The following is a 26,637-nucleotide window of genomic DNA, read 5'->3' on the forward strand; positions in this document are numbered from 1 at the left end:
TGCAGGAGAAACTTCACAGGGGCATAAATATGATGCTTTGAAATGGCAGTCTGAATAAGGTTAGTATTGCAATGTAAACCCCCCCACACTGGGACACCAATAGTTAGCCCTTACGAGATCAATTTTATTTAATCAATTACTTTTTGTGTCAATAAAATGCATCCAGACTGTATTTGGCTGCAGGAAAATTTCCCCCTTTCGTCTGTTCAATAAACGATCTCTTTCTTATTTGCTGGAAATATAAGTCATTTGGGGACAAATACACAGTCATTGTTTTGAGCACATACAAATTCCAGAGTTCAGCTGAGGCTCACATGAGGCTTCACAGTCCGAGTTAGATCGATGAAGTGGATCTCTTCCATTAGCGTGGGAAATTCCTTCCCTTCCCAGCTTCCTTCCCTCTTTTTTTTAAGGTTTATTGTTGGGCTCTATATGCCTTCATTTAGAGACAGGACAGTGCTAGAAATCAGAGAGAGAGCGAGAGAGTAGGGAATGACATGCTGGAAAGGAGCCACAGGTCAGATTTGAACCCAGGTCGCCTGCTTGGAGAACTAGAGCCCCCATACTCCTGCACTAACGACTAACCACTACGCTACCAGCACCCAGAATTTGTCTCCCTTTTACTTAATAATTGTATTAGCAGTCAATGTTTTAACGACCATTATGAACAGGAGAAGTGATTAAAGAAGGCATCACCTGTTTCAGTGACCATAAGAGCACACACTGTAACCTTTGTTTCAAGACATACTTGATAAACTGTGAACTTGTCCTTTAAAAGTACGGGCATTTTACCAATACATAGAAAACACCTTTTCACTGCTTTTAGCCTAAAGAAATTACAATGCACAGGACAGGGACAATTATCTGAATTTTACATGATGCACAATTCTATGAAACAGGGAAACTTGTTTATACGGAATAAAGAAGGCCATTTATGTGATGTCAGGTACAGTATGTGCATGGAGGCTCTGCAAGTAGCCATTCATATCAACATACTGTTCATAGATTATAAATCGCATTAAAACAAACAGAAAGTTCCTATTTGTTTTGGGTGGAGGATCTCTAATTATTTTGAGAATCCAGGTTGAAAAACAAAAAGCCCCAAAACACAACGATCATGACCAGACAGACGTCTTCAAACACATCACCAGGACAGGTGTGACGGATTATTTCCCACACTATTCTGGTTTTAGTTCAGGGCCACAGCCGACTCTGACAACAGACCACATGAGTCTCATGTTCACATGAAGAAGAAGAAGAAGAAGCCATTATCAGTCTGACTTGAGCCTCAGCAGTCAGCTGGATGTGAAAAGATGTCTAACTGACTTTCTTTTAGTGTTTCTTTTCATTTAACAGGACGGAGGATTTTGATCGGCTAATGTTCTGGGGTTGAGTTTAGCCGAGGCTCGGCTAAAGCCCACAGGTTTTTAATAAGAACTGCTTTATTCATTGTTTGCACTGGTGTTAATCACCTGATATGTTTTCTTTGGAAGAGGAAAACTGCCAAGGATTCAACTCTGACAGGATATTTGAGAGATATTTTGTAAACTTTACACCTTCCACTACGACTGCTCCTGCATGGCTCGGTGCATAATAACAAGTCCTCTCAGGATCTGCTCCACTGATGATTTGTACAGTTTGCTTTTGAGGGTCATTCCTAATTTTAACAGCAGAATATTATCAGACATTTCAATTAAACCTTGTGAAAGTCTGAAATGAAGACTTGTGTATGACTGTTTCAAAGAAAATAACTGGTAGTAATGGCTCATATTGATATAAACACAGATGTATGATTCCATACAGTGAGGAATACATTATGCCATACAGGCCAGAAACAGATCTGGTACTATGGAAGACAGACTGCTCAGTATGGCACGCAGAATTTGGCTAAATTGATCTACGATGAAAGTATTTGTCTGTTAACCTGCTTTGCTGAAAAACTGGGGAAAAGATTTCTTACATGAGTTGTCAGTTTTGATTTGATTCCTCATTGATCTTTTGTCGTCTTACTGTTTGTGCCCGTTTCTTCGTGCTCAGTCAATTGAGTGAAACAAGTTCTGTTAATTGGCTTTGACTGACATCGCCTCGGTTATATGAAACTATTTATGATTTATAACTATAACCGTTATCAGAACCGCGCCTTGTAAAATAGTTGTAAAGCTCCGCACTTTACATAGAGGTCGTAACATCACGTTGACAGGATGCAGCTCCTTACTGACAGTTTGAGTGGGCAGAGGGGTGAACTTACACACATTGCAGAACTTATTTACATTATATAAGATTCAAATTAGCACAGGAAGCATTCTGTTAGGGAACACCTTTCAGATCAAAAAAAGGAGCTTGAGGAGGGAGGAGTTTTCCCCTTCTCTCATTGAACAAAGGAATGTGAAGCAATCGGAGGATTTCACGGCAGAGGTCAAGTGATGAGGGCGTCAGTGAGAGCGCAGAGAGGCCAGATATCCCCGGAGAGACACATGCCTGTGGGTAGTATGACAGGCAAAGCAGAGACAAGTGACCAGACTTCACCAATAGGTGTCAGCCTTCTATCCTTCCTGCAGGAGAGCTCAGAGTGAAGACTGTGTGTGGGTCCCTGAGTTATAGGGTGTCTGGCTCCAGGCAGCTTCTGCAGCTGGATGTCTCTGCAGTTGGCTGCAGCTCAAATGGACAGACAGTTTTGCTGGACTCGGTGCATGAACTCAGTGTAGAGCTCGGGGCTGTCTTTGCTTTCTGCGCCGACTCTTCGAGAGTTACTGACAACCAAGAACATTGGAAACAACAACTCTTTTCTCTCACCTGATAATCGTACGAGTTCATCAGTGGAGGAGGAGGGTAGGAGCCCGAGGATGGAGGGAGAGCAGCCGAGTCGTCTGCCGGCGGTGGAGGGGGAGGGTAGTCTGCTGGGGTGTGCGCACACACACACACACACACACACACACACGCACGCACGCACACACACACACACACACACATAAACACAGGCACACAAAAAAAACAAAAACGGCTCATCAAATACTTCCCCTTTTTTTTTACTACTTTCAAACTGTCATAAACCTAAAAGAACAGACATAATGACACTGAATGAAAGGAATGATATCAGATCATTTTAGCATTGTGTTCACATTTCAAGCAAAAAACAACAAAAATATAGAAAAATCTAATTTAAAGAAATAATAGGAGGGTTATAAAAAAGACATTGGATAAGGGTTTCATGAGGACACCAGTAAGATTTAAGATGTGGACAGTGGATGGTTCCAATGATACTCTGCACAGTCAGGGTTTGATGTTGATTACACAGTAAGTTTCCTGAGATGACTGTTTTTGAATATATGAATGGACGTGGCTCAGCCGATGTGTGGAGCAAGTGCTCACACATTCTTGAGAAATCATGTCCATCCATTCAAAAAAAGAAAAAACCCTATTCTAAGCAGTTTATTGTAAACTGTAGATTTTCTTTAAAAAGTGGAAGTTGTAACACAAAGAACTTTATAAAGGGAAGAACTCATGTGTTTGTTATAGTTAACATATTTCTATTTTATAGCACCAGATGCTTGAGGTTAACAGCCTTAAGTTTAAAGCTGCCATGATGATTATGTTTTAAATACAATGGATCAAATGATTATACGTATATAAAAGTAAAGTGATGTTCCAACAGTGAATAATGACCCAACTCTGCAGTTTCTCAAAGCTCTACAGAGTACTTTAGCATCTTTCAGCTCATTGTTTTGGTTCTGGGCCTTACTTCTTTATTTTATCAGTGTGAGTTTTTAGCGACATCTAACAGCGAAACAGCTAAGTGTTTTCTCTCAGGAGTTGATAGAGAGTAAAAAGCATGAATATTAGACATTAAAGATCCCAAATTATCATCATGTTCACCTTTCATTTTGTCCGTCAGTGAAAGCTAAAGAGTAGCTTAGCGTTATTTGCGGCTCAATTATTTATCTCATACCGCCGTCAGTGAAACTGTTCGTTTCTGCTGCTGTCTCTTTAAGACCCCTTTCCCCACGTGCCCACCGTCTGCTAATTGGCCAGCTCTCTGGAAGCCGTTAAAAGGGGCAGAACGCTGCAGGGTTGCCAGGGGAGGGCTAGTCGTGTGCTGGTAGAAGAGCCAATGAACACGGCTACATAGAGGCTTGAAGAAATGTATCCTGACCTCAAAAATAAATCCCCAAAACGAGCTCACCTCATTAACCTATACAGGTGCTGAATCCCCAGTCTTTAATGTCTTGATTGCTGCATCATCCTGATCTCAAAATTAAACACATGGTGATGAAAGATACTCAGACGTCTAGTGTGTGGTTTGAAAGACAAAGAGTTGAAAAGAACAACTTGAATAACATGTCTCGATGAAGTGTACCATTCTCTAAAACCAATATCTATATAAAATGCTGAGAAGAAAATAAGTTTCTTTTAAGTCTGTCTTGAAAAGTCAAATGAATTCAGACGTTCGAAAGAGGTTATGCAGTTATTACAAAAGAGAGAAAGAAATGAAGCCTTGACTTCGCACGTCAATGGATTGACACACATAATTGCAGCAATTTGGTTAACGAAGAAGCACTAATCTGGAGTAAGCATGTGTGGTTTTTTTCTCTCCCTGAGATTGGAAATGTAAAAGCTGTGTTACAAACGGGTTGGACTAGGTGTTTGTTCTGCCAGAGGACGAGAAACAAGTCCACGCTAATCCAAGGATTGCATCCATCCACATGTTTCACACAGGATAAGGAGTTTGGTGCCAAATTAAATTGGGATTCGGCCTCTCTTGGCACAGGACTTAAGACTGCATCATTTGACCATGTACTTCTAAGTACCAAACCAGACATGAGCTTTGCAAATTAAAGGCTTTTATGAGACGTAATGGGAATTTGTTCCAATGCTAAGACTTTGATGAGCCCTGTTCAGAAATTCCATTTGCTTTCCATGGCTTTTATCTGTTTTCATTAGAATCTAATTGATGTCATCAATGTAGTTTATCCAAGGCAGCTGACCAAATTAATTAAGCGTGGTTTTCATTGCCTTGACAAAACAGCTGAAAGGAAGGGGGGAGGGGTGAAAAGGAAGACAGAGAGATAATGCAGCATGGTTAAAATTGTACACATGTCTGCGTCTTGAGCATTACAACATTTCAGAAATTGTGAGCATTGCATTAAACATTCCCCTCTGGGTGCTCGAGGGCCTCCATGTGAATTGTTAATATAATAACCTTGTGACCTCCGCTAAAACTCCAGAGTGTAACAGCTTCACTAAACCTCTGGGAGAGGAAATAAAATATGCTGGTCCAACAAGGCTGTGCTCCCCCCCCCCCCCCCCCCCCCTCCCTCCGTCCTCCCCTCGCGCTCCACACGGATCCTTTTTGCCAGAATATAAGTCACTTGTAACTTGTGGCTTACAGAGAATTAAAACATTAAGTTTCATGTACATTTCTCTCGAACATCAAAGATGTTTTGGGTTTATCATTTCAGGAAACACAAGGGTTGTAAATGTTTCAGAGGGCCATGTTTTATTGAAGAGGTCTTAGAGTTCTGAATGTGGAACAGTGGAAAGCAAGACTTGCTGCAGAAACACAGGATATTAAACGTCTTTGCTGAAAGGATCTTCTGGTTACTTCCCCCTTGACCTTCTTTTCTAGTACCTGACTTCATGCCAGTCATAAAAGATTGAAAAGTGTTAATGTGCTAATGTTAAACACGATCACTTGTAGTGTTTTTATAGCCTGTAATCCTTCCAAGTAAAACTATTTTCTCTCAGAAAGCCCGCTCTCAACCTTGAAGTTGTTTCCAGCTGAATCAGGGTCCGCTAAGAAACAAATAGAAGCTCTTTTTCAATGAAACGTTGAGTAAAGACATCGCTTTTTTACGGCTATAAAAGGAATCATCTAGCTTTGAAAAGACATCACAGCCAAAAGATCTTTCTCTGCTCCGTTAAAATAACAGCATCTAATCAAATAATCATTTTATTGGCTTCATGTAGCAAAACACTGAGAAGTGGAACCTGTCACTGAAGCACTGTAGGAGCTCAAAGTGCTGAAGCCAGAGAGCTATTAAACACGCCCGTTCAACACAATACCTCATAATACGCACACATTTAAATAGCTGTGGCTGAACAATTATCACACGGCAAAAAACATCATCATAAAGCTGCGACTGTGGAGATTTTTGTGCTTTATTTGACCAGAACATGCTGTGTGTATCCTCAGGGTTAGACAAACATGCTGAATGAATTTCATTCTTCATAAAACATTGGCAAAGAAGATTTTTTAAATATTTCAAATCCAGCAGTTTTACATGCTTGTTTTATAGCCTGCAGTCTCCTTCTTTACTACTTTTGGCCTCTATTGCATTTTTTTTCAACCTTATTACCACCAAGTGTCTAGTGACAATATATCGTTTAACCAGCAGCAGGAACATGTGATGTCCCCCCGTCTGCTAATACATGTCCACGTGCAGAAACATGCATGATGAAAACATCACTCGATAGCACTCCTAGTGGCCAGAATCTCCACAGAGCCTTTTAATTGACACTTTCCTGCTTTTATAATCTTACAAACAGACTAATCTTTTTCATTTTTGTTGTCTTTCTGGTATTTCCTTTAACAAGCTACAATTCCTAAAGTTGGCAACATTATAAATACTTTCAACAACCTGTTTTTAAAACAATACAATATATAGTATCGAGAGAAAAACAAAAACAGAGTCTTGAAACAAACTTTAGATCTCCAGTCACAGTCTTCACCATACACTGCAGGACAGAGCACGGTCTAAATTGCACTTTGACATTGTTGCCAGTGCAAATTTCCGACAGTGTGCAGGACTTTGATTCTATTTTTGATAATTGAAAACAAAAGTGCCCAATACTGGGTGCCCAGGATTTCTATGTTTGTTGCTGTGGTATCGAAGTTTTGATATCGTTTGATTTTTACTCGCATCACACTAAAGTTAAAAATTCTGTATCGTGAAAAACTTAATTCCAATGTGGCAAAACATTAACCAAATGCATACACTAACGCATTGCACTGACTGTTATGTAGTATTAATATACTGTTATAATTAAATACCCCTTTAATACCTACTTTAAGATCCTAGTGCCTTGCCTTCATGTAGCTCTATTGTGTTTTTATTCTGTTTTTCAAACAGTTTTTTGGTTTTTTTCTTTTGTATATGTTGTGTTTTTAAGAGTGTTGGTTTAAATGTTTTTTATGCACCTTTTATAACGTGTTATCTCGTGTTTTAAATGGCATATATTTACACATATAAGCCAAAGACAAATTTCTGCCTTTGCATGCAAAAATAGACAATAAAATATTATATTTTATTTTCAATTTAAACAAGATCCCTCCCTTGGTTCCCACCATGAAACACAACCAAACTGTGATCATGAAAACACAACCAACCCAGAGGCTCCATCTCTGGGGGACTACAGACTTTGGCCTCTGCTGTCCCCTCAAACGTCCCCCCCCACGTCACTCATGAAAACAATATTTTTCGCCTTTTTTAATGTATCTAAAATAGACACGTGTTTGAGCTGTTACACACTCGGGTTTGTGTGCTGCTGATGCCGTCGTGCTTTAGACACAGTCAGAGTGAGAGCAGCTCTCTGTGCTGTGAATGAAGTTGGCTCCATTTGTGACAATGGGGAGTTGAAAGCTCCAAGTGAGCGCTAATGAGAGAAGCAGCGGGAAGACCTACTTAATACGACAACTTCCCCTCTCTTTATTGAGCAATTACTTTTAAGTAGCTTCTTTGTGAACAAGGAATCCTAATCAGTGATTAAAGTTATTTGAGAGGCTATCAGAGGTGTAATTGGTTATCGGGAACCGGAGTATTGTTAAGGGGAAGATAAAAGAGAGGAGATGGATCCAGCTGTGTCAGCTGGATGTAATATTAAACTTTGTTTTTCAGAGTGGTAAGAATAAACACAGAAACTGCTCAAGATGAATGATTGGCAACTGAGATCATCCCATATTTAAAGCTTCTGTGAGGGCTTTTTTAACGGTTATGAAACACACTCAAATGCATACTGATGCCTCAAAATGAGTTACAACAACAAACAAGACCATCCAGAGGAAGAGTGATTATTTCTATTAAGTTAATTTTGATGTCTGTAAAAGCTGCTGCAGGGTAGGGGCCAGAGAAAGTGCTATAAAGTGAAAACAGCCTCTTCTCTACAGTAAAGATTCTCTAAGAGTGATGCAGTTGACTGTCACAAGAGAGCAGGATGAGATTTTCTTTTTTAAAAACGATGATTTATAAATGTACAGGACAAAATCATCAAAATGAAAGAGGAACTGCTTTGTCCACAGGGGGCGCCAGAATCAACACAAACTAGAAGTTCCTCACAACTATTTATTTTGTTACAATATAATACAAATATGAGAAATACCAGCATAAGCTGTTCACATATGAAGTACAGATTTTTTTAAATATAAGACTTCAGGCAGACTGCCCCTGAGCGAGGGACTATTCCTGTCGGACGGGAGGGGATGGGGGGTCTCAGAGGGCAAGACATGACATAAATGACATAAAAGAACCACACAGAAATGCAGGACGAAACAACAGAGTCTGACACGTGAACTTGGACATATTAATGGGAGCTATCAATGAAAGAGGGCAGGAGAGTATGCTGGCAAAAACAGAAAACATAATCAAGTGGTTTTATTCCAGTGGCAGGTGGTTTTATTATTAATTTCACTAAGGGCTGGAAGGAAAAAACATGTAATATAGGGGTGAAAAATAAATCCACTTTTGCATTCTGATGCAGCTCAACGTGAGAATTCTGGAAAATGTTCAGGATTTTTGTTCATGTGTGAAGCAGCAATAGAGAGAAGTTTTATTTGTCAGATAAAAACCCCATTGAAGGATGCAGATGAGTCTTTTTTAAGTAGTTCTGCTCTGTGGTATGGATTAGTACATTCTGTGGGGGCTGAGGGTTGAGCATATGTTTACAGATTTACATATGTACACTATTATCAGAGTTACACGTGGGTTAGCGTCCGGCCATCTGGTCCTTACGGACTTAGGACAAAGCCTGACAACTGATTTTTTTTTATACGCATAATGCCTTCAATAGTTAAGTGGAGGGAAAGTGTTTGCAAAAGTAAGAGCAGAGGAGAGGAAAGTAAAGAAACTCTGGGAGGGGAGAGTTGTTTCCCATCACTATAAAAAAAGTATCTTTTTTTTCCTGCACAGAACATAAATCTGAACTTGATTTATTGCTGAAAGCTTGAGTGGTTTGTCTCTGTTTGCATTCACACATGCTGCTCAAGCCCAAATAAGGGGAGGGGAGTGAGATCTACGGGGTTTACGTGGATCATTTGACAAATCCAATTGAATTCAAGTGCTGAAATAATTCAAAGCCAGTTTACCTGTCCTCTAGAATCCTAATTGTTCCTGCTTTTATATTTGCAAAAAATTGATTTATCTGTACTAAAAAGAAAAATACATTCACAGACGTTGTTTAACTTTGCTTAGAAGCAAGGCTCTTTAATCCCGTCCTGAGAAAGTGTTAAAGTCCTGGGTGTCAGTCCACATGTTTTATCTCCACAGACACTGGTCCAACAGTTCTGGGTCAGAGGTTTGAGCACATTTTTTGGATATAATTATGGAGCCATTTGATTCCATCTTCCGCTGGAGAGGAGCAGCTGAGCCCTGCTCTTAATTAGCATGATATGTATAGACGACTGATTTAAGGCTTCATTTCGGTTTAAGAGATGCAGGGAAGGGATTTGAGGTCTTTGGAGATAGACGTGTTTTAAGTGTAAAGTAGCAGACCAAAAGTGGCTGCTGCTGCTGCTTTAAGAAGAATTCACATGGATCAGGAATAATAGATAGATTATGATTTTTATATGAAAGCAGAGGAACAAATTCTGTGAAAAGGTGAACAGTTTGAGGCCAACGCAGAAGCAGGGAATGTGTTTAAGAATTAGTGTGATGTTAGTGAGGTTTACAGATGAGTGAAAGTGTGATTCATCAAAGGCGGAGAGAGGAGGAGCGCTGCTGTCATTTCCTCTAAACAAATGGGAGAGAGAGTAAATGAAGCCAGTCAAATGTCACAGCAGTCAGTCAGTCACTGCTGTAAAAAAAAAAAAAAACATGAAGCCTTTCCAAGCAGCTTCTGTCACGCTGAGACTCTACAGTAAACTTACAGCCAGTTCTTCTTTACAGTGCGTCTCAGAGGGCATGTGAGGAGACGGGCCATACATCATCTTTAAACCTGTATCATGTGGCTCCATGACACTTTAAAACGACATACTTATGAGGGGGTTCCCAGGCTAACAAGTAGACTTTGACTGTGTAAATCTAGACGTGACATTTAAACATGATTACCATTTAACGGATCATTAATGTAATTAATTAGGTGTCTCAAGTTATGTGACTGAGAGAACTTCCGATGGGCTTGTTAGCCCCGCTATGAGACCTTATTAAATACCTCTCAGATTCATAAAAACAAGGGTGAGTCAAATGATTGCATTAAGGTATCTCATCTATACAGTAATGTATTAAAGCTAAAACCATTATGACTGTTAGGTCTGCTTCATTTGGACCTTTTCACCAACATCAATCAAGAGGGAGTACAGGAACTAATAATCTTTGGTACCAGGAACTTTTCTTACCGTCTGTTCCAAAAGGTCAGAACTGAACTGCTCCCTTTACTAGGAGCAAAAGAGCTGACACTTAAAGAGCTGGTCCCACTCGATGCTTTTAAGAGGATGTAAAAGCAACAGAAAGCAACTTGTACACCCTCGAAATTGAAGTTTGAAAGTCGATCTAATAGTACAACAACCTCCAACATGGAGAATAGGGTGTCTCCCATGTCCACAGATCGGCCCAGTCACCTATTTTTAGCCCTATGTAAGTTTGGCAGCAGGCCTTCTCTGGGGAGAAGTGCATTCAGCTAGCCTAGCTGGTCTTGATAGTGTTTGATACAATGGCTGAGGCTTAGAAGAAGTCGATTGTAACAGATGAAGCTAAGAGAGTGACGGAGAAAGAAGCAGAGTGTACATACATCCATGCATGCAGTATATCGCTCATAAAAGACTGCGTAACTTAAGGCAGCTTCACTGGGTGCAGAAAGTCATTCAACCCAAGTTTTGGCTTGCATACAAATAAATCAATGAATCTGTCTTACATCCAAAAGTTCTCGACAACGAGCTGTAGATGCTAGCAGAGTCATATCTGCACAACATCCAGTCATATTACTGTCAGACAACATGGGTCTTATGACAGTGCAGTTGCACTCAACTTTGGAGGGCATCAAAGAACAATAAACCAAACTCCAACATAATGTTGCTTTAAATGACATGAAACAAGTCAGAAAGACGACGTTTGGGACCTCCCAATGTATGGAGGCTGTAGTACTCCAAGCGGGCGGTCCCGGGTTTCGAATCCAGCCTGTGGCTCCTTTCCCGTATGTCATTCCCATCTCTCTCTCCCTGATTTCCAACTATATCCACTGTCCTATCTCTCCATTAAAGGCACAAAAAGCCTTAAGTAAATCTTAAAAAAATAAAAAACATGTACAGCAAAGATGTGAAAGACAATCAAATTATAAATTCACACAAAAAACAATATTTTAATTTGCACAAAATTAGGATATCGATAATTTTTTAAAAATTACAAATCAATGTTTTGGTCTTACTTTGTAAGACAGCCCATCTATACCAAGCTGCTGTACTGTTGGGGAGAGAGCAGACCCCTGTTATTAGATTTGTGATCAACAATCTAATCAACACTCAATGCATCTAAGGGCCCCTTACTGAGATATGCTTTCATTATGCAAAACGTGTGGCACCAGGCTGGTAAAAGGGACTGGGGCTTCTTTTTTGAGTTTTACGGTATATAAAGACAAATAAACCAACTCTTCAATCTTGTGCAGACAGGGATCACATTTTAATACCAGGTGCAAATGGGATGGAAGACCCACAAACAGGTTGCTCTTCTGGCATCGTTTCAACCCCTACAAACTTTCTTCAATCAAAGCCTCAAAGTTTGTGCAAAGTTGAACTAAAAATATGATCTAAATTTGAAGTTTATGTATAATTTATTACAAAATGTGAACAACAGTGTGTTGATGCTTCCAAAATGAAGAAGATCCTTTTTTTTCCAACACACACGTTCTTTAAACTCTAACTCAGCATTTCAACGTCCGATCATTATATGGACACTTTGAAATAACAGACAGGATATGAAGAAAAACATTTTCATAATGCTCCGACCCTTTTAGGACAGTGGTTAGATTTAGAGAAGTGAAATGTCTTATTCGGGACGCAGATCAGATTGAATCTTAAACAAAAAGTTTGACACTTTAAAAAACATGGTGAGAACAAAGAGAAGAAAATAAACTTTGAAGCAGAGATGAAACACAGCTGAGAGTTCACTGATGGAGACTTTGCATAAACTGCAGACAAAATACAACAAGTAGAGTGGAGGTATGCGCTCTACTTAGATAAAAGTGGCCTTTGTGTACGCTCAGAGCAGGAGCCTGTGGTTTCTATGGGGACACTGACACGCGCGCTGCTACATTTCCTGTAAATTCTCCTGGTGACACCCATGAGGGACTCTGACATAACAACCGGTAGTCAGTTTGCTTCTGGCCAGTCAAGCAGGGAGGAATAAAAAAAAAAAAAACAGATTCTGCACATGTTCGACACTTTTGAACTGCTCTGAGCAAACAATTAGCGTGTTTGTGGTAACTTCAGTGTGAAAAGTTTGTTTCAAAAAAAGAGCACTTCTCGGATGCTTGGAACTTTCAATATGATTATCTCACATAAAAACGTACCAACTTTCATGATCAGCAGCCGGACGGGAGCCATGAGACACTCTAAAAAGAGTTACTAAACAAAGGGACTTCAGTGTTTATTCAAGTGGTTTCGGGTTCATTTTCTTGTTATTAATAATGTTATCCTTTTTAATCACTTCATATTATAATATTCTGAATGATACGATCACAATGACTCATTCATGTGTGAATCATTCTCATAGTGTCAGACGCTCCATCGATGTTTATATTAACTTCATACAGTAAAGAAAAGAAATCCCCGTTTCATGGCAAATCGGTATAAACAAACATTTGAAGCTGCTCTTTCAATCATTCATAAAAGGAACAAAAGGAGTAAATTAAACATTAAGAGCTCAAGAAATCTCTCAAAGGGTTGATTATGAAGTCATGCACACGTGTTAAGAGAAGGTCAAATTAAATCAAAAGATGTGAAATCAAACAAACATGACTGATCAGCGTCCACAGATTCTAAACTCCCAGAACGTCCTCACGTGTAGCTGACACTGAAACAGAGAAGTCCTGCACTGAGAGCACGGAGCACACTCGAACTCACCACCGGTGTGTGTTGATCTATGAAGACAGCTGCACTTCAATCTAATAGCATGAGTGAAAACCACTTTATCAAAGAAGCTTTTCAAAATCAAACCTAAAAGAAAGTGTAAAGAGAAAGCCGGCAGTAACAGTTACATGCGTAACTCCATCTGACACTAAAATAACATGAAGGCTTTATCATGTATAGTTTTCTCATTTAGAGGCATATAGTAAAAGACAGATTGTTGTCAATATTATTTGAACAAAACTGAACCTAATGTGCTGAAAAAACCTTGTTTTTTTGTTGCAGGACTATTGCACTGGATTGCATTTCTTTTTGCACGTGTTCACAATGTTGTGTCCACCTCTCCCAACACAAGTTTTAGTGCTGCTCCTGATTTGAATCAAACAATTTATGACTCAGTGATGCAGCTTCATAATGAAATCTATGAGGGTTTTTTTTTTAACGGAATTAAAAATTTGATTTGATATAATCGACTAAAGTGGCCTAATATTTAGTGAGTGTTCAAAACTACAACTGCCTCGTGCAACATGGAGTGTCACACACTTCATGTCTGTGTTGCTTCAGACAAACAGTAGAGAAGACAGTAGTTTGCTGTAAAACTGAACTAGTTCCAGGAGACTTAAAGGGAAGTTAGGAGAAAAAACTCTTCATTTTATCTCATGTAGAGTGTTTTACCTGAGTCTGAGAGAGTGCTCCTATTAAGATGAACAATGAGAGCTCAGGCTGGAAGAAATGAACCCATATTCCATAGATTCAAAAAAAATGACAAAACTCATTCATCACCTCGCTTTACAACCTGAAGTATAAAGATTATCTACATTTCCGACGCTTAAATACTTTTTCAATCCAATGTGTTTTAAAATGATACAACCTATGTTTTATTAGAGCAGAGAGAGAGAGAGAGAGAGAGAGAGAGAGAGAGAGAGAGAGAGAGAGAGAGAGAGAGAGAGAGAGAGAGAGAGAGAGAGAGAGAGAGCAGTGGTGGTCCAGTCAAGTTACCAGGTAGGGGAATAGTCAAACACCGACACTTCTCAAGTCCTTTTTGTGTCTCATAAGCTGCTAATGAAGACAGTGTGCCCGTGTTCGCCCTCAGTGTTTGGTGATTCAGAACAACAGTTACCCAAATTTGGGTGCAAACCAATACAGTTTTTGTTCCTGTGTTATCAAAACTGGTATTGATATTGTTTTATTTTTACTGGTGTCGTATCAAATTCTAATAATGTGACAACCGAAGTAAGTATCATTGTACCATAAAAAACAGCAGAAGAAAAGATCTTAAAGTTCCAAAGCGTACTTAACAGAAGTGGACGACCAGCTGCTCCACATGTTAACATCAATGTTCTCTCCTACAGTACATGTACCATACGAGATCGACTGAAAGCCTACAGTCTGATCTGCTGTAAAGAACTCAGAGTGCCGGCTCACCCTCTAAGTCCTATATGTCTCTGACTTCCTCCTGCTGGGACTTTAATCAGAACAAGTTCTCCTATTAAAAGAAATCAGAGTTCAGACCTCTCCGACTGTGCACCGCCCCGTCTGCTCCGGCTCTTTTGTTCGCACAATAAACACGTCCTCAGAGCGCGCAGTGCGGCCCTGCTGCTGGCCTCTGCCAGACAAAGGGACAGCGAGGCGCGGTGCCAAACTGACTCGCCCCTAATTTTTTATGCTAATCCTCAATTTGACATCAGACGCTCCCCACATTTGATATCAAAGATATTAAATAAATAAATACAGCGAGACCCAGATAATCTGCTCATAAAGACGTCTTATCTTTTGACAAGTGGAGATGTCTGATGATGGCTTTACACATGTGCATGTTCCAAATGTTGACAACAAGCAGTCATCAGTGTCTTTATTAAAAAGTGGTTTTAATAAATAATGCTCAAGCAGCCTTTAAGTCTGAACATGTGGCTACAGTTTCACTACAAGCTGTGCAACCTGCAGGTAACAAGCAATGAGAAAACGCTGAATGTACAGCAGCTTTAGGGACTATAAAACATCGATTCATTCACGTTTCCTACAGATTTTACATTCCAGTCACCTCTGAAGTTGACCCTAACTACGTTTTACAATGTGAAATATTCAAAGCATTACTTGATTTCTATAATGACAGTCACAGTCAAAGGAAACCGTGTCAGAGATCAAACAGACAGAGAGGGATTTTTGGCACGTCGCTGAGGTCACGAGATCTTAACAAAGCAACTCTTTTATGACTGAACTCATAACAGTTCAACATTTTACACTAAGAAGTCCAACATAACAACCACTATATCATCTCCACATGCTTCTCCAGCCTCTTTCTGTTGTTTCTGTAATCCTCTTAACACCCAGACAATGATTAATAAAGGAACAGAAGAAGGTGGCAATAAATCCAGATTAAATGTTTTGTAGGAAAATCTCTTTTTGGAAGAAGAAGGCTTTAAAAAAATAAAATAAACCTGTGAGTAAGAGCAAAGGTAAATATTAATACATCAATACTCCAGGTTCCTTTCTTCTGTTATTTCCTTAAAGGAGTAACATGTAGAATATTTATACTAAAATATCTATTTGATAATTAACTCAGCCTTTGCTATATGTGTTTTTATAGTTGAGTAACTACATTAGCTCAACTATAAGACAGAGAAATCCTTAGTTTATAATTGTCATGGTCCGTGTCTTTCGTGGCCGCCGCAATGACAGACACGACATGTTTATCGTTGTGGAGTTTGTTTTCATCGGGGGTGGGGGTGGAGTTGCTGAGAGAATCACTAAAGATATCCTCCGCTAGCCTTGGTGTAATTTTTTGTTATTGTTTTGGTTGAGAGCCCCCTGGTGGGGGAATTGACATACTGTCCTCTTAAAGGTGCAGAACTACGATTGAGACTTAGTATTTCTTTTTTTTTTTTCTTTCTTTTTTTAGGCTTTTTTGGTGCTTTTTAGAGACAGGACATTGGAAAGAGTCAGAAATCAGGCAGACAGAGAGAGTGGGTAATGACATGTGGGGAAGGAGCCACAGGTCAGATTCGAACCCGGCCCGTCCACTTGGAGGTGTAGCTTACGTACATTGGGCGCACACACTAACCATTGTTCTACCGGTGCCCCGAGGCTTGGTATTTCTGTGTGGATGTCTCCGGCCTTAAATGGAATTTTCTGTTTCAATTTTGTAACCGAAAAAAAAAAGTTCAAACATGACTTGCTTCCTACAATTTTTGAGAAGTACACCAAGAGTCTTTACACCAAGAGTCATAATTAGGAGTCAAAAACAAACCACATCATGGAGAGCTACAAATGCTACACTGGTGATGTTGTTGTTTTTCTCTCGGCGGCGGTGGTAGAGCCGAAACAGAAGCCATCTAAGAACTTTTTTAAAAACAAAACTAACATCTGGAAAAGAAGACGGGTCCACATCTCAAACCACAAACCCCAACAGGCAGCCGTGTTTTTTAACCAGTCAGTGCGCTCACTCGCTGAATTTCATAACCGTTTCCCGTGTTTTGGAAATCGAGGGTTCTCAGGGGGGGTTTGAGGGCAGAGGTTTAGATGATGTTCACATTACAACACACAGCAGATGGGGAGGTGGGAGATATATGGTTGGATGATATGCTCTAAGTGCCATGGTTTACCTTCGCTGTAGAATAACTTCCTCACTGAAGACTTCAGCCAAAGTAACAGCACACTCATTAGTTATGAAAACTGTAAAATTGCATAATATGGTAGATCAAATAAACACTAAATACTTTCTTATTAGCGTACAAACCAGTCGAATATTTGCTCTATATTAGACACTAATAATAAACTATTATAGGCTTCTTATGCAGGACCAGGCTCTACAAACACTGGGACGTTAACTGAGAGTTTTACCTCGTTAACCTTCTGGTTACTGCTTCATAAGAGAGAGCGGGAAACGTGTTGTTTCTGAAAAGTAAGCTTTGCTGAGTATTGTAGTTCTATTGTAAGGTGATAACATTATAAGCCCATACTGAACAAATAATTCTTAAAGGGTTAATTCATGCAAAACAACTTCCTTACTTACTACCAATAATCTGTATTTAGAACTTTTTTTTTTTTTTTTTTGCTTAGTCAACAGCTTCATAGTTGTAGAAATGTTTCCAGGCAGAATGAGATATTTAAAAAGTGCATTATGAGTAGAGAGAGGGAACAGAGCTGATCTTATATCAGTATCGGGTCCGATAATAAAGTAAATTTACATATCGGTCTTACACCGCTGATCCACGTCACCGATCAAGACAGATCTTTGGGCACTTTAAACATTCTTAACTCGCTTTAAAGACATTCAGGCTGATGTGCCCTCAAATCGTCTCCATCAAGACATTCAGACAAGACGCAACAGCTCCTTCTCAATGCCCATCTTTTTTCCATGGCCTTTGAAATAATTGAAGTGTGTTTCTTTGTTGTTGTTTTTAAGGCATGTCTGTAAAGCGCTTTGGTCAGCGTAGGCTGTTTTAAATGTGCTATACAAAAAAAATTGAATTCTGTAAGATAAAATTACAATTCTTACATTTCAGTTTTAAATATAGAATTTGAAAAGCTGACGGTTGTTGCTGCTTCCTGTTTGTATGTGCAGCCAGCACAAAGGGAATAATTTTCTTTTTTTTTTGTGCTCTTTGAATAAGAAATGCAGTGTTGGGTTTACTACAGCTTTATGTTACCTTACACATAATACTGACGACAACAATAACAATATTACTTACGATTAAAAACAAATATGAGTCAGAATCGGTATCTGTGCATATGTATCGGAATCAGAGCGGAGCAGGAAATAAGTGGATCGGTGGATGTCTCGGTGGATTCATTAAAATAGACAATAAGTGAAGTTAATGGTGAATATTTGAAACAGTATATACTGTATAGTATACTGTATACTGTAGTATACTGTATACTATACTGTAATATGTCTTATTACCAGGAGTCTGCTGTCTTTAGTAAAAGTCCTTTAAAGATAACTCAATATTATCTTGTATGTGAGCCTTTCTCTCTCTCGGTATGACTCATCAAAGATGATCATAAAAGCAGTTTTTTTTTTAAAGAGTGGAGTCGTTTCTGTCTCATGTAAAACAGACACAGTTCTGCTTCTGGTCTGTGTTTGCTCAACTTATTTCCACATCATTTAAAATCATCTCTACCTGAAATGTAACTCTTAATAATGGCAGACTGTCACGTAGGGCTGGGAAATTCATTGAGTTTACATTTCAAATAGTCCAGCGCAGAAACATGGTAAAAGGAGGAGGATACATATTAAAAATGCTTTTGAAAAATGGAGAGAGGTTAGAACTCAGAAAGGTTTTAAGATCGATGAAGAGCTGGCTAAACACTGAAGCTTTAGTGTCCGCAACATGCCAACCAGCGTGCACAATGACTCTAGAGAGGAGGGGGCTGAGGGGACTGAGGGGGAGACAGCTCTCTCTCTCATGTTTTGAACATCTATAGTAAACACATTGCTACACATTGTTCCTTTAATAATCATGATCTCAATATCAGTCAAAATAACCATGATTACGATTTTCACAATAATCGAGCAGCCCTACAGTCACATCATTGTAATGGAATAAACACATGTTTAATAGGTTAAAAGTACAAGTTACAGTTCTTAATCTCTATCAGTTAAATGTTTTTTTGCAAATTAATTTCAGGAACCTTTCACACGTACAAACCCTCAGCTCCCCAAGGGACAAAGCGTTCGCAAAGCTTCCTGAGCTCACACATGACTGCAAACAAAAGCACTAACACTGTTTGTTTATTAGAAATTAGACATGCACCACGGCCTCCTTCACTGATAACATCAGGAGCCTTAACAACCACAGGATGCAGTCTTCTCTTTACAATGTTTCATGCGTCTTCTTAAATCTAATTTAGCTGTTGTCAGTGAACAACTTTGTACAGTTAAATCCTGTTTATCACATTAATAATACCATTCTTAGTAGCATAGCTATTCGTCTTTATTAACCAATGTATTCATAGTTTAAAGGCTTAACAGGCTCTAATCTGTGATGTGATTTTTTAAGTATACAGCCTGACTGAGTCATACTCTGCAAAAATATACTGTAGCTAAAAATACAATAAAAAGTTATTTAGGCAAAAGTGAATCTATGCAGACTTCTACAAAATACTGAGAGTGAAACCTAAAATCAGTTTGATTCACGTAAAGTCTGACATTTCTCATCTTGTCAGTTTGGGTCTGCTCTGTTCAGACTGTAACTGTCTACAGAGATCAAATACAGTTTTTCTTTTAAGTTGTTTGATATTTTGGATTGTATGTCTTGTATGTCTTGTTTTTTACCTCCAAGCTCTGAGGGGAGGTCTTCTCCCATCTGTTTGTAAGGGTTGAACTTGGGCTTGGGTGCGACAACAGGGGCGAACTTCTTGGGCGCCTGCTGCTGGGAGACAGAGATGCTGGCGCTTCCCAAAGACGGAGTAGTCTCCATCCTGGCTGCCACTTGTCCCGTCTGCTCGGTACTGTTCGGTGAGTTCCACATTGTTCTGAAAGAGAAGAAACTAAAGGGATTAAAACATCTGAGAGTGACTGTTAGTGAGTTAGGGTTGACATAGTACCAGAGGTCAAACTTTCATACAACACTGATAAGAATCAAATGATATCAATACCTGTTGTGATACCAAGGTAACTTAAAGAGGAGTCCTTCTAGGCACCAAATATTGGCAAATTTATTTTTTTAGGAATCGGAAATTGCAAGCAAACTCCTGAACACTGTCAAAACTGCACAAAAACATTGGCACTGTTTGGTACCAAAACATTGCCAATGTTTGGAGGAGTTTGTCTTCAGTTTTGATGGATTCACTTCCTCCTACGAACCTATCCGATTAAATTAAATGTGTTCTTTTTCATCTTCAGCACTTTTTTGACACTGTTGATAGTTAAAAACCTGAGATTGTATTGTTTTACAACCAAAGGCAAAGAAAATTATTGGTGTATCGAACATGTTGACAACTTCATGGTCAGTACACAAAAGCAATTAAGACTCTGAAAACTTAATAAGACCCTTAGGACTAAGGTAACAATAAACTAACCAAATATTTGACTGCATTGTGACATAACAGAGTCATAGAATTAAAAAAAAGAAATGTTAAGAGGTTTTTCCTAAACCAATCTGCAGCGATCCTTTGAACAACAATAAGAGTTTTGTTTATTTGTATACAAAGTGATGCTAAGCGATGGAAACCTGGCTGGCTGCACTGCTACACATAGTTTCCACCAGGTCAATGTGATGACATTACTGGAGAGTGGGCTGGTAGCACCTGTGGGTGTTGTGGTTGTGTGTGGTGTGGTGTGGGGAAACAGTTCTAAAACAGAGACGTGGTTAAAGAAGAGGAGTGCTGAGACTTTTAACTTCTTGATATTCATTAAACAGAGTATGAGCCATCATAGTGCATACATAGTATCTTTTCAAACAGTGGATGTCAAAGTTACTGATAAGTTCCAGATTAGATAGAAGTTCTAAGTTGTTGTTGCTGTTGGTTGAAGATTTTTAAAGCTTGTTCAGGGTGCTTATTTAATGTTCCAACAAGGTCTAAACACCCTTCTGTGATGGCAAAATTCAGAAAGAGGGGTGGCATTGGACCATTTTCTGAACATCCTATAAGCGCCTTAAAAACTGCAGATGTGAGGAGGACAAGATGCAGATGGGCATGTGTTGGACTTCTATAGCTAGCCTCACTAAACAGGAAAACAGCTTATTCAGAGTATGGATGTCACATATAATACCCTTTAAGACATTGTCCGTTCATTTAAAGATCTCAATGCCACATTGAGCTCAAACCTGTTACACCATCAACATAGTCTGAGTGAACAATTTGCTACATTTCTTGCTTACGTTCTTAAGAAATGTCTCCAGAGGGTCTTAAAAGTCAATAAATCAAGGCAAAAAATCAGGACAGGAGTTGTAATGTTTGCTTTCATTGTTGTTGTACGAGTACATAATTCTGATTCAAATTGAATTCTTAAGGGCCCCCCTGGCTAAAGCCCGGTAGCTAGCTCTGGGCTGGCACTTAGCATGTGGGATCCCAGTTGAGTTGCAAACTATATTACCTAAATCTGCTGTTTTTATTTAGGGGGTTGGTGGGTGCCTTGCTTAAGAGAACTTCAACAATACTCAGGAAGTGAATTGTCATCTCTCAAGCAACCAGACAAATTTCAAGACTTGGTCGGCGATGGGTCTTGAACCAGCAAACCATCCAGATCCCAACCCAGGTCCCCCCCAGACTGAGCGACTCCTGCCCCAGCAAGGTCTTGATTTTGGCAGTTTTAAATGATCAGCTTCTTAAAACCCTGTGGTCCCTTTGTCAACAGAGAGTAACCATCAGCTGTAAATCATTATTTACTGTACAGTAACAGCATAGAGTTAGTTTCTGTTTATCACACTCTTGTCATACTTGTTCCAACTCAATCTGAATTTATTAGAGAACAAACCTACTGTGTAAATCACCCCTCATACGTATACTACAAAGACATCCTGCAGTTTGTACAAATTTCCATGATAATGGAGGAAGCGGGCCTCTGTCGCCACTACAGAAACAGGAATGAAATGTCTTAATGAATTGAGTAGAGGTTGTATTCACACTACCATTACATACGATTACACTTCTTTCTTTATTAGCTGGAGAAACTACTTTGTGAAATAAAAGACGGAGTGATTCACTCGGAGTGAAACGTGTCCGATTTCATGAAGTAACAAGACGTCAGAGTTGAAAGGAAATCACTTTGATATCGTAAAGATTTTTGACTCCGTTCTCTTCTTACTTTGCGTCTCAGAATAACAAATCAAAAAGTGATGTTTGAGACAAAGAGCAACAAAAAACAACAAAAAGACAAAATAACAGAAAAGTGTTGCAATCATTTTTGAGTGTTGAGGCAGCTGTCGAAAAGGTTAATCTGATCAGTGTTGAACTCTAAAAGAAAAGACATGGAGATGGGTAACCTATCATTTTGACTTCATTATTGTTTTCATTCTCGTCTAGTTTGCTACACTAAGATTGTGACGTAAAATGTTAATGTTATAATGAAGCTGTTACTGAGGAACCACAGAATCTAATTATGTGTTGTGTATGAATATGTGGACTTTTATGACCTGGATACAGTTACAGTGAGAAGAACAGTACAACAGAGTAAAACAACTGGCTGAGGCTGAGGACACAACAATCTAGTGTTTCACCATCGCGTTCTGAAATCACTTGAAATATTTGAACTATTTATACGCCGCGCTTCTTCCCATCCTGCTTTTTGTTTGTGTTTGTTGTGCTGTGTTCTGATGTTTTTGGCTGTTTATTATCCTCCGTCTGACTGATACGGGGTTTACATTCTTTCTCTGGAGCACTGTAGAAAAGCCCACGCACAATCATCTTTTAATATCTGCTCAAATCCCTGCTCCTCCTGCCGTCTGAATGCTTCCTACTTTTGATATTCTTCTGCCTGCTCTTAATGCTGCGATTCAGACGCGCGCTGGTGTCTCACACCCACCTGTCCTTTCAATGCAAATGCTTTCATTTGTCGTCGCTCAAATGGCTAACAAAACACAAGATGAATTAAAAGGAGGAGGGGGAAAAAAAGAAGAAATGATCTTAGCGTGTGTGAGTAAGACTCCATACACGACATGCTGAATGTTTCAGGATGCTGTTACGGTCTTTGATGATGGCAAATATTTCCCAGTGGGATGTCATTTTATGCACACTGGGACCTGAAGTGCACGATAATCCCACAATAACTAGATTTTTTGTTATTTAGAAAGAAACCTTCTTCAAAAAATAAAATGTATTTCTCGTTTTATGGAACACAAACCTGGACCAGAAATGGTGATAACCTCAGTTTACCTCCATTTAACAAAATAAATCTCATGTAAACTAATGACAAACATACATTAAATGTACCCTCTATCAAAAACAAAGGTTCTGTGGTTTACAAAGAGCATATAGATCAAGCAGCAACCTCCGGTGTTGAAAAGTGAAGCCATTGCGGAAGTGCAAAAATCCTGCATTTCATCGAGGCTCCGCTTGAGGCTGGCTCCGAGAGCCAGGAAGTCACATACACGCCACATTCAAAAAAGCAAGTTCTTCCAGCAGAAATATACATGTTTACAGCCTGGATAGTTAGGCACATAGCTGACATGATTGACAGGTGGGCGCAATGTAACAGTTCATCAGGAGGCTTAAAACACGCCTCAGCTCCAGCTCTCAGCCTGTCGTTTGGTTGACTGAAAGTTAGACAGTTTTTCTGCAGCTGCCAATGAGCCAATCGTTTTCTTTGTTTTTGTTCTTTTTTAAGCCTCTTTGAGTATTCAGAAAAGCACTATAAGTCTCATGTATCATTATTATAATTATTAGTGCTCCATGACTTTTTATTGTAATGAGGTATTGGTTTTAGCCACATTAGCTGCAAAGCTCTAAAGATGGTAGTACAGGTCTGTCTGTTGGTTTTACGTGCTTGACATCAGCATGTTAGCGTTGTTGTTGAAAGCATGCTACATCCACTTTTTTTCTACAGTCCAGTATTAAGAGAAACAAGGAAATTGGGGGCACTGGTAGCCTTATGTTAGTGTGCTTGCTCAATAGGCACAGTCCTCCAAGCAGGCAACCCGGGTTCAAGTCTGACCTTTCTCTTATGTGAATTCCCCACTCTCTCTCTCTCCGTGATTTCCAACTCTATCCACTGTCCCATATCTAAAAATAAAGACACAAAAAGCCCACAAATACAACTTTAAAGTTATAAATAAGTTACAAGGAAATAGTCTCTTGTAAAAAATGCTGTTGTTTCGTTTACAACATATGTAGAGTTTTTTAATGTAATTTTAAACAAAAAGTACCAGCTCAGCTTATCAGAAACCAAAAAGGCTCAGTAGAAAAATGTGACTTTCTTGGATCAAACAATTCTGGAGATTCCTGACAGAAACTGCTGATTGGGAAGCTCCACTGAATCGTTCAAGGGCTTAGAAATGTGAGCGAAGTGGCAGGTTTCGAACTCCTTGATTGAGTCAGAGTTTGTTTTTTGGTCTAGCGTGACCATGTCATGACAATAGATGCATTTTAAAGGTATAAAAAGAAGATCGCTTTGAATTTTCATGTGATTATATGTGTATCCTCAAACTGACCCATTTTTAGAACAGGAAGTGAAACTATCTGACCTTTTTCGGGATAGAGCATGGTTTGCTTCTTCTATTTTCAGCCTGGAGAAATTCTATTGACAATGGCTCCTGTAAGAGAGTGCTCTCTGTGTTGTGATTTATGATAGTGATTATAAATACTGCCAACTTTTTCCTCAAAGAGTTGCAGTATTTATAATCATCTGACTGATTTCCTGTTTGGCATTCAATGCAGGTTGGAAATATCCTAATTCTTTGTCTGCTGTCTTTAATTTCTTCCAATACACTTTTAACCACACTTTTGTGTGAAACTTCCAACAAACTCTGAACATCTAGAAGATTTTCTCATTAAACATGTTTGTAGAATACCAGTCCTCTTTTGATTTCACAGATCATTTATGTCTAATCACATCAGATTCATAGCCTCTTTAAATTGGCTAAGAATAGGAGAAATGCAAGGCTAAAATATGGAGTGTCTCTTTAAGAATCTACAGAAATATGTATCCAAAGCAACATATGAAATCACTAGAATTTCAACGAGTTCTGATTGCCAACGATATCATTGGAAGCAGTGAGCATACAGAGCATCCAATACCAGCTGAAATGCTAAATGAAGCGTTAGCAACTTTGAACTTGTGTTAAGGAACTAAACTCCCCCCGCCAACATTTACCAACAGAACTTACAAATATATCTTAAACACATCTGTCAAATATTCAGCTTCAGATGATGCTAACACTGTGAAGAGCTGAGCTGACCACATCTGATTCAAACATCAAGAAAGATACAAAAACCTTAAAAACTATATTGAATTTGGTTTAAAACTTGTTTCTTATATTTATAAAAGGCACATGACCGTAATGTACGTAGGTACAAGACTCCTTTTGATTTTGGTTTCCAGTTAAGCCGTTTGAATATATATTCAGAAATATATCACACTGACTAAAATGTTGAATCAGAATGAGCAGGTATGCTAGTATATGAACCTGACTGATAACAATTATTTATTAGCCTCAAGAAATCAACATGTCAACAAGTTTCCACATGTTGTTCCCAACTCTCTTTCTGTCCCTGATTCTATCCACTGTCCTATCTCTACAATAATAAGAGCGTGGATAGATCAAAAGCCCCACACTGAAAAAAAAGAAAGCAAATATTTTTGGCAGCTCCAAAATAAAAAAATAAAAACCTACACAGCAAGTTTCACTTTACTTCCATCGGGGATTTATTTAATCTTCCACTTTATACTTCTGTTTTAGAGTGGTGAAAAACAGAATTCAATTCAACACGTGAGAATAACTACCAAGATTATTGTGGTGCTAGAAGAAAAGAGAAAGTTCACAAAATGTCAAAAGGTTGTCATTATTCTACACTGAACGTTGCCCTGCAGCGTTAAAGTATATACCTGCTGTTAGAGTCATGTTTTTTTAATGTACTGGAAACATATTGCTACTCTGTATTGCTGATGCACATGTTCAAGATCAGAATCTGTACTGGGATGGAAAAATGGTACTGTGTACAGGGCGGTGTAAATCTTTGGGGGAGCAGAGAAAACGTTCAGTACAGAGCGTCTTCTTTGCATCTGTTTTCTATACAGCATGGTCTGAGATTAAGCTAATACACAGCAGTGACAGTGTATTCCTACAACAGTCATCATCAGTCTATCACAGGCCGATGAGCACGTTCACAAACATGGTAGTTTCCATTTCACCCTGCGTGTCTTAGGACCGTGGGAGGAAACCAGAGCACCCAGAGGAAATCCACACACACACACATATATATATGTGAAACAATATGTATAGCCTATAAAATCCCATTATATGGCTCAACAGATGTGAACCCATTGCAATAGGACAGATAATATTGTATGAATTAGTATGTTCCAATAAAGTGCTTTTTTTAACTTTGACTCTGTTTTGTGATCTTTTGCTACCTAAGCAAATTTATACATTTGCTTACTCCTCTTGTGTCTGTAATGAAAATGAAAAGTCCCTCCCTGAAGACACGCCACAGGAAGACGTGCACAGTGCACAACCACATAGAGATACACACAGTATATTGGTTGACGTGTAGGCATATGGCCCAGGTCGAAAGTAACATGTATTCAGATGAAAAGGCTGCGTCCGTATTGAAGCCTCACGAAAAGAAAGTTGATTGTGATTGCCGGGGCACTTACACGATGACTCACAAAGCTGTGACACCGTGTTTTAACAGTTTGCTTTATGGGGGCA

The 26,637-nt window shown here is 39.1% G+C and overlaps 1 protein-coding gene across 4 annotated transcripts in view; it reads right to left on the reverse strand.

The window, feature by feature from the left end:
- The window catches only part of lpp (LIM domain containing preferred translocation partner in lipoma), a 182,118-nt gene that overhangs the window by 103,921 nt on the left and 51,560 nt on the right, over positions 1-26,637 (reverse strand). For 3 of the 4 annotated variants that reach the window (XM_061030552.1, XM_061030553.1, XM_061030554.1), the window contains 2 exons: positions 19,602-19,801; positions 2,794-2,897 (listed from right to left, as the gene is read on the reverse strand). In XM_061030552.1, coding sequence (XP_060886535.1) covers positions 2,794-2,897; positions 19,602-19,797 — 300 coding nt within the window. In that variant the 5' untranslated portion in view covers positions 19,798-19,801. The remainder of the gene's footprint in view (positions 1-2,793; positions 2,898-19,601; positions 19,802-26,637) is intronic. The other variant, XM_061030555.1, reaches the window with a different exon arrangement.

The sequence above is a fragment of the Labrus mixtus genome, chromosome 3, assembly GCF_963584025.1.
Source record: "Labrus mixtus chromosome 3, fLabMix1.1, whole genome shotgun sequence".
In the NCBI taxonomy this organism is placed as follows: Eukaryota; Metazoa; Chordata; class Actinopteri; order Labriformes; family Labridae; genus Labrus; species Labrus mixtus.